The 9401-nt window shown below is 36.4% G+C and overlaps 1 protein-coding gene across 1 annotated transcript; it reads right to left on the bottom strand.

Moving 5' to 3' along the window:
- Nucleotides 1–5892: 5892 nt before the first annotated feature.
- LOC121172161 (olfactory receptor 4C46-like) lies at nucleotides 5893–6821 on the bottom strand. Its single transcript, XM_041004005.1, is given in 2 exon segments — nucleotides 5893–6596; nucleotides 6599–6821. Coding segments are annotated over 2 exon segments (927 nt in total).
- Between the last annotated feature and the right edge of the window lie 2580 nt (nucleotides 6822–9401).

Genomic DNA, 9401 nt, shown 5'->3' with positions numbered 1-9401 from the left:
TGTTTTAGTTGATGGAAAAACGGATGTTAGAAAATCTGCAAAGCATAGAATAACAGAAATAATACCAAATATGGAAGTTAGGCATATAATCTCGTTTACGCAGAATGTAAATTTCCAATGATTCATAGTGAACAACTTGGTCTACTCTGTTTATGAATAAAATGGTGTTCTTGGTTGTTTTTCAATATACTTATGAAATTCTTCATGAAATTCACAAAATGGAAAACAATGCAAAAGGAAATGATTTTTAAAGTTAACATTAATTCAGGAGATTTGGTATTAGTAGCTAAACTTCTGACTTTAAACTTGATTCATTAGGTTTTGTCAATATGCTATAACATTTACAAATATACAAAAACTCATGGAAGTTTACTTCAACCTGTCCCTGTATTCCTCAATCCTGGCATCTGACCATAGCTTATTTAGTATCTATTTAACATTCGAATAGTTGTTTAAACATGTAAAGTAAGAGCTTAAATGGTAGTTTAAACATGGTATTAAAGCTAAACAACTGTCTAATTAAGCGTAGACTTATCCATTTTCTGGACTTATTGGCTTATATATTGTAATTTATCTCACAAATTTCTTTTTAAAAATTCCACATACCCCATGAAAAATGAGAGACCATTACTATAGACATGGCAAAAGAAACTTTTTATTTTCTTATATTTGGGAGTTTATGAAGGCACATTATAATGTTGTGGTGGTTGTGTTGATTAGCTAGATTCCTCCCATATTTTACACAAAAATGGAAATGACAAGTAATTGTTCTTTTTCCAAAATAAATAAAACACTGGTGTTTTTCCTGCTGATTTCACCCATTGTTGTAAAATTTTGTGATTTTTATGTCATAATGTCACATTAACGCATTCCATTTACTGAATCTATTTTCATGACTTTATGAGACAAAAGGAGATGAAATAAAAATGGAAAAATGATACAGTGAAAGAACAGCTGGCACAAATCAGAACATGTCTTAGCTTTTCAGAATTGCAGCTAACCACCTACGTATGGAATACGTATGGAATTATCTGTGGACACCAGAAGAAAACCTCTGCCATGTAAAGAGATGCTCAAGTTCATTAACAGCTCAAGCATTTAAAATAAAATTTCTGCTGCATATCTTTTGCACAAATTACTACAGCAATGCTTTTTAGATAGTATTTTTTTTTGCAAATACCGTGAAAAAAAATGTTAAGTAATTCCCACATAATTTTGGTAGGAGTTGAAGCTCTTACAATCTCCTATAGAGTAAATACAAAGGCTGAAGTATAACACCTGCATGTAGACATTGATCCAATGATTCTATTTCCACTTATTGGCACAAAAGCAACAACTGTACCCCCTCTTCAATGGCACACATATAGGTATATACCCATACCTATATATGGATCAATTTTATTTCCCATAGAAATAAGACTAATTAAATCAAGAAGGATAATTCCATGCAGGCATTAAATAATATGGATTCAGTTACCATGTCTATATACAAGTTTTTTTTTCCAAAAGTTCATGAAAAATGCACATGGTGAAAAAATGTGCATGCATTTACTCAATAAACTTACCTGTTAATGGCATTTTACATGTACCCTTTAAAGTACCCTTGGTGTGTATATCTTCTTGTAATTGTACACTTAGTGTGGTAACATTTTCATGAATGGAAGGCGAATGCACTTTAGCCACACTTGAACTTATATGAACACACTGTGTACAGAAGAACACCAAGAAAAGCATATCTGGTGTAGTCAGACCTACTTTAAAATGTTTGTTTAGTGGATTTACAACTAAATTACAACTATGCTGCTTGAAAAATAATACCTTATAAACGTTACCTTAAGGAGTATCTGCTGTTGACACTGGCATGTCACTTAGTCATCGCATTGATCTTATATTGTAGCCAGGAGTATCACTAATGTCCTTAGGCAAGCATTAACATCCAGAAGCTGAAACAAAATGGTGAGCTTATATAAAACAGTGTTCTGAAACAATGCTTCTCAGACATACGCAGCACAGCACATTGTCACTAATAAGAAATTCACTTGTTTTATTGGAAGTTTTCAACATGTGCCCTTCATGACACATTTTACTGAAGAAAGCAGAAAGGTTGTGTTTGCCTTTTATGAATTAAGCATTATAAAAGATGTCAGTTATTCACTATTGCTAACCCCATGGAGAGATAGGTAAAGAGATATCCTGACCCATTTGTTCAGTAACAATCTAAGGGTACTCCAAAGTCTGTAGAAGTGTAAATAAAATACATGCTTTATTCAATGGAAAATTTGGAAAATTGTATATACAAGCTGTCTTCAAAGCATTCATAAAATTTATATCTTAACAGGTTTTGTACGAAGTTCAATAGTTCCATAAAATAATCTTTTAACTTGATATTCCCAGAAACTGTTTGAAGTCCCCCTGTATATAAATTGTAGACACAAGAATGACATATATAGGTAGAACAAATGAAAGTAAGAAAGGATTTTTTATTAAATCAAGGTGAATTTCCAGTATCTAGAAAATAGGGAGTTCAATAGTAGCTATTAAATGCACAAAGTGATAAAAAATTACCTTAGACACAATTAATAACATTCTGTACTCTTCAGTACATAGTTGGCATTGAGGACAAGCTAATCCTGAATTCACCATGCCGATGAAGCATTTCCTTCCAACACTTCCACAAAACATTTCCTGAAAATATAAAAAAAACATAAAATTTCTATTTAATGCTCCCCAATCCTCTGTCGGCAAACTGCCCTTATCTAACAGTACAGTTCACTCCACCAGCATCCACTGGAGGTACCTTGTACTTCCATTCTCTCATGATGACCTCCCAGAAAAGTCCTGTTGTTCCACAGGTGCCTTGCAAAGGTTAAATACTGCTTGGCAATAATCCAATTTATTTTCTCCAGGTATAAAAGACAGTTAAATGATGTCCTGGAAAAATCTTATCAAATGTGCTTGAAGATTATGTACGCCAGAAATATCAGTTGCCCTAATCTCAAAATAACACTCACTTCTACGAGAATTTAAACGCAATTTAAATAAATATGTAATTATTCTGGAACTAAGATATCTTTGAGCACACAAAACACCCACTCTCCCTGCTCTGCATGAGAGAAGACAAATCATATGTATTCCAGCATTACTGTACACTTCTTGAAATCGAAATCTGTTTTTATACAAATCTCTGACTGAGACATTTTGCTTTCCCTAGTGTTGTATTTAACACAGTGATGAATATTTTAGGAGTCTGGGGAAAGTTATTCCCTAACTTGTAACTTTCTTTCTTAATTAGCACACCTGAGGCAGGTGTTGTGAACAACTTTATCATCAACTTATTGTAGATTATGGGAAATAGAGGTTTTAATATTGGCAGTTAAGTCATGTAGAATCCTGATTTTTTTAATCCATTACTCTCCTCCAATTAATACTGGAGATCCTCAAGAAAATGCATGGTTCCAGATGTGAGGTTGAAAATGTTCCAGATGAACTGGTGTGTTTATAATGGTAGATTGTAAAAATTGTAAGAACATGTGCACACAGCTACGTGAAAGCAAGGTTATGCAATAGAGGCAAAGGAGACCCTGAAAGGGAATTAAAATAAAATAATGTTGTCTGAAACATGTTGAAGTCAAGTGTGTATGTGAAAAGCTCTAGGGTGTAATAAATGATTGAGCAGATAACTACGTAAATAGGGGAGACAGGCAACCCCTACCAGCACACACACACACAGTGGCAGCCGATATAGGAAGCAAGACACTACTTGGAATGCCCACATTTCATCTCAGCGTGTCTGGCCCATGCCCTGGCTCCTCTGTTGACTCCACACTCCTGCTATTGCAGACCCTAGGAAGCAGCAGGGGTTCACTCTTGCAGTTTTTCCACATGGGAGACTCTGTTTAACTCAGGGACTCTCAGCTGTGGCTTGGCCCAGCCTGGCAACTGGAAGCATTTGGGAAGTGAAACAGTGAATAGGACCTCTCTAAGACAACACACAAGAAACTGCATGATTAATAAATTTCAGGAGTATTTATGGAGAGAGTATTTATATGCTCAAGGCTGTGAAGGATAACTGTTTCCACTGTGGGATGTGTATAATGACTTCTTTTCAAAGGACAGAATACAGATGAGGGATGCAGAGTAACTGCAGAGGAAAATGTGATAAGCACTAATTCTATGATCAAGTGATGAAAGTTAACATTAAGATGTCTTTTTAAAAATATTTACTTATTATTTTATAAGGAAACAGATTTACAGCAAGAAGGAGATAGAAAAATCATCCATCAGCTGATTCACTGTTCAGGTGGTGACAACAGCTGTAGCTGAGCAGGACGCAGGCGCTTCCGTGTTTCTGGATGGGTGCAGGATCCCAAGGCTTTGAGCCATCCTCTACTGCTTTCCCAAGACACGGCCAGGGAGCTGAATGGGAAGCTGAACAACTGGGATACAAACCGGTGCCCATATTGGATCCCCGAGCTGGCAAGGCAAGGATTTAGCCACTGAACTATTGTGGCAGGCCCATGATGTCATGTTAATAGCATCTACCATTTGATATATCATGGTGTCTACTAGCAATTCACATCTTTGGTCTTTCTCCCCCAAATTTATAAATCTAGTCTAAAAGTGAGTAAACTATTAAACTTCATCTGAGGATAGCTGTACAAGATGTCTGACTGGTATTCCTGCAGTCTGCCGAGGTCATCAAAAGCCAGTAGCATCTGAGAAAATGTGTTGAGTTGCTAAAGAAAACAAGATGACAAAATTAATGTGTTATCCTGGATAAGATACTGGAAAGAAAAAGGGCATGCATGACAAATGTAGAAGAAAAAGATATCTTAGGAAGTAGGAATCTTAGTTTGCTTGTTTTAATTCTGATCAGTGTTTTGATAAATGCATCAGTGTAAGACAATGTGGGAAAATACACGTATGTATATAGGAATTCAATTATTGTTAGTAGCCCCATGATAATAAAAATCTTTTTAGAATAAAGTTTATTTTTAAAATGCTGAAGAAATTATGTGAAGATTAAATTTCAGTGTACCAGGTACTGGATAAATATTTCCAATTTGTCATTTTTTATTGGAAAAGCAGATTTTATAAAGAAGGAGATAAAGAGAGAAAGTGCTTCCATACAGTAATACACTCCCCAAATAGTCACAATAGCTGGAACTGAGGTAAGCCAAACCAGAATCTAGGAACACCTTTTGGGGCTCTCAGAATGGGTCAGGGTCCCTAGAGTTCAGGCCATTTTCAATGTAAATCTTAGTGGAAGTGCTACAACATTCAGTATGATGCTGGCTATGTGTGTGTCATGCGTTTTCTCTCTCTCTCTCTCTCTCTCTCTCTCTCTCTCTCTCTCTCTCTTTGCTGGAAGAATATTGCTTCTATATCTGTAAAAAAATAGCAATGAAGAAGACAGATTAGAACTTAATGAGGCAAAGAAAATATAAACTTTCATTGATACGTTTTATTTTAGGATTTGATTATACCAAAAGCCAAACTGACCTTCTGTATTCCCATCTTACATCACCTATCAATACAAATGAGAAAAAAAAAAGTGCTTCATCACAGTACTTTCATCTATGAGGTCTTATTAAAAACATGGGCCAATGAACACATATTTTATTATTTCATTTCTAGTAGATCTGAAAGGCATATGCATGGGTGAAGACAGCAAAACCAAATCACATTTTAACAGAATTTTCCAAATGTGTAGAGTGGTCCTTGGTTAATTCTTTTCTCTGTTCTTGTACACATTCTGCTCCTATAAATGAAAAATCTGTGACTCACAGTACTGTTTTCTTTATATCACAAGTATTTCTGTCTGAGACCATTTCAAATGTTCTTTTGATCCTTTCTTCACTTTCTTCACTAATGTATCGGCCTTCAGTGGCGTTATTTGTCACCGGAAATGGTTTTGCTACTAAACAATTTCCTAATTGCATCTTTCATCTGGGTATTTCTCAGAGTGTAGATTAAGGGATTTAACATGGGAGTTATCATGGTGTAGAATACAGTCACTGCTTTGTCAAAGGGCAAAGTAGCTGCAGGTCTCATGTACACAATCAGGCAGGGCACAAAGAATAAGACAACCACCGTGATGTGGGAGGCACAGGTGGACAGGGCTTTAAGCCTTGCCTCCAAGCTGTGGTTCTTCAGGGAGTGCACGATGGCCACGTAAGAAATGAGCAAGAGAGAGAAAGTCAATAGACAGATGAACCCACTGTTGGCAGCAACAAAGAGTCCTAGGATATGCGTGTCAGCACAGGCCAGATTGAGCAACGGGTTTAGATCACACATGAAGTGATCAATGATGTTAGGGCCACAGAAGGGTAACTGGACAATGAAAAGGATCTGTATGGTTGCATGGAGAATGCCTCCTACCCACGACACTACTACCAGCAGCCTACACAACTGTCGACTCATAATGCTTGCGTAGTGCAAAGGCTTGCAGATGGCCACATAGCGGTCATAGGCCATCACAGTAAGCAGGATGATCTCAGCACCTCCAAAGAAATGTTCCCCAAAGACTTGTGTCATACATCCATTGAACCTGATGGTCTTCCTGTCATGGAGGGAATCTGTGATCAGCTTGGGGTGTTGACGGAAGAATAGCAGGCATCAATGAAGGAGAGATGGGCCAGGAAGAAGTACATGGGGGACCTCAGAAGTGGACTGGCAGTGATGGTGATCATGATGAAAACATTTCCTACAATAGAGATGATATAGATAACCAAAAACACGAAAAATACTACTTTCTGCATCTTTGGATTCTCTGTAAGCCCCAGTAGAACAAACTCTGTCACGTTGTTTCTATTCTCCATGTGATTCAGGCTAAAGTTGTATTACCTGTAAGAAAAGTAATTAAAATTTTTATTTAATAAACTGCTTTATGATTATAAATGATAAATTTTTGGATTCCAGTGATTTGTGTGATGTTGCAATATCTTTTTTATTTTTGCAAATGGAGTAAAATGTTTTAGATTACTTAAGAGTATAAAAATTGCCTGACTAAATATGCTTTAAATATAAACATTAGGAATTTTATGACCTAAGGCACAAGACCACCTGAATATCTTCATATTCTAAAATGATGAGGCCTCTTACCTGGGGCAGTAGATTGCATACTTAGTGGCAGGTATGCTCCCAAAATGAAGTAGAAAATGTAGGCTGTGTCCAAAGAGAATTTTGTTAATTGTTTTAGGAAATGTAAAATAACTGAGAACATGAGTGCAAGGATGACAAGGAATTTAGAAAAGGAGAAATCATGGCCATTACTGAAAAAAAAAACACTTTTTGTGTGTGTGTTTTGAATAAAATGGATTGTGGCTCACTAAGGAAGGCAGGTGGGGGATCTAGAAACAGAAATTGGGGCCTGGAAATGCTGTGTATTGGCTGACATAAAGAGTAGCAAGGCATTGGTGATGGAGCTGTAATGAGAGCATACAAGAGCAAGGAAGGAATAATTCACAGCACCTGAGGTCTAATATGTATCTTTGTAAATGCCAATATTAGAAAATGTTGAGTGTTTACTGTGAAATCAGGTGCTTTGCACATATTATTTCCCTAGTTACTGGACAGTAACTTGGTCGGATGCCTGTACCTCCTTCATTTTATAGATAAGGGCATTATCTTAGTGACTAGTGTTCATAGCTACAACTGAAATTTATGGAACATTCAGTGCAGTGTGTGTGTGTGTGTGTGTGTGTGTGTGTGTGTTTGCATTAGGTGATTTCATAAAGTGGATGGCAACCATTATCATTCTTGTCCTTATTTTACCAGCAGTGCAAGCATAGTAACATCAAGAATCTTGCCTCAGAACAAGCAGATAACAACAATAAACTGATAAAGTTTTGGGGGAGAAAATTAAGCCTTAGTTTAAACTTTGCAGTTTACACTGATTAAGCATGGTTTTATAGAACTTTGCATTTTAACAATTGAAGAATAGAAAAGTTTTAGGCAGGTGAGCAGAGAAATCCCCAACAACCCAGTGAGTGAGGAAGAATTTAACTCTACATGCTACCTAGTAAAGTCCAGGAGAAGCAAATAGGAAGCCTAACCAGTAATTACAGGCTGAGCGATTATTACCTAGTTGGTCTTTCCCCTGGCTGTTCCAGACTTTCTATATCTATATCTATGTCTCTCTCTGTCAATCTGAAAAGCCAAATGGGAAGTCTGATCAGTAAGGTACAAGCTGTGTGACTATCAACTAGCTGACCTTATTAGTCTCTGTCTACAACATGTAACTGCAGAGAAACTTTGATGTTAAGTTCGTACTCAGCTGTTATATATGATGGATGTTAGTGTTGATCCTGCCTCTGTTCCTGTGCCACTCTGATTTAGGTTAAACTCAAAAACATGTTAGCTTGGGAGAAAAAAAAAAGGTTTATAGCAGCTGGTTGCATATATACTAACATTGAGATGGCAAGGAAGTAGTTACAGGATGTGGTTAAGAACTTGCATTTTCTAACATATTGGTCACTTAATACCATGTTAATTAACTTCATGATGTTGTTAATTTCAATGTTTCTTCCTTTTGTTGTGTAGTGACATCTCATTGGAGGCGATGATATTCTACCAGCTCTACTTTCAGACTAAGGATGGTCTCCCAATAAAATTGTTGAATTTAACCGGACAATAAGATGCTGGACTCTCCGAATGGTCCATATCCACAATAAAAGAATCATGACTGGATATGATCTGTACTACTGTAACAATATAGAGGAAATCTATATGAGGGGAGGGTTTGGGGGAATCCCAGAGCCTATGAAACTGTGTCATAAAATGATATAAAATTTAAAAAATAAGTAAGTAAGTTACAAACTGTTTATAAAAAATAGTAGGACTCAGGTTGCATTTAGTTTTGCCTACCACATCCTTAAGCTATCTGTCTTTCAATTCCTTTATGTACACAATGTTTAACAAAATATTGTTTCAGAAGAAAGGTTATGAGTTAAGCCTGTAAGTGTAGAGTGGGTTAAAATTATGTCTTTGCAAAGAAGATTAAAACGAAGTAAGGGGAGGAAGGGAGAGGGATTGGAGGGTGAAGGGGAAGGAAGAAGGGAGGCTGAATTGTCTCTTTGGAGATTTACTTATGGAATACATGAAATTTAACTCTTTTATTAGTATTTTGAAGGGATGAAAAATAAAAACTTACCTTGAAAGTCATAGATGAGACTTGGAAGTGTTCATGTTCTCATGTCCAGAGTGACTTCCTCTTGGAATATGACACTTTCACAACTCAAAAGAAAGCACATTTGCAAGGAAACTTCTGATGATCCAGTATCAAATCAGTAGTTGTAAAGGAACTGTCTTCGTAAGTGTAAATATTTCCTTCTGACCCAGAGATTAAACATGTCTTATTAACAACAGCTAGAGATTTGAATTTAGAACACATTCACTTG

Source organism: Ochotona curzoniae, unplaced genomic scaffold (genome assembly GCF_017591425.1).
Source record: "Ochotona curzoniae isolate NIBS_2020 unplaced genomic scaffold, NIBS_Ocur_1.0 scaffold_3171, whole genome shotgun sequence".
Lineage (NCBI taxonomy): Eukaryota > Metazoa > Chordata > Mammalia > Lagomorpha > Ochotonidae > Ochotona > Ochotona curzoniae.
The sequence above is the reverse complement of the archived record's forward strand: the minus strand, read 5'-3'. Positions and strand labels throughout refer to the sequence as shown.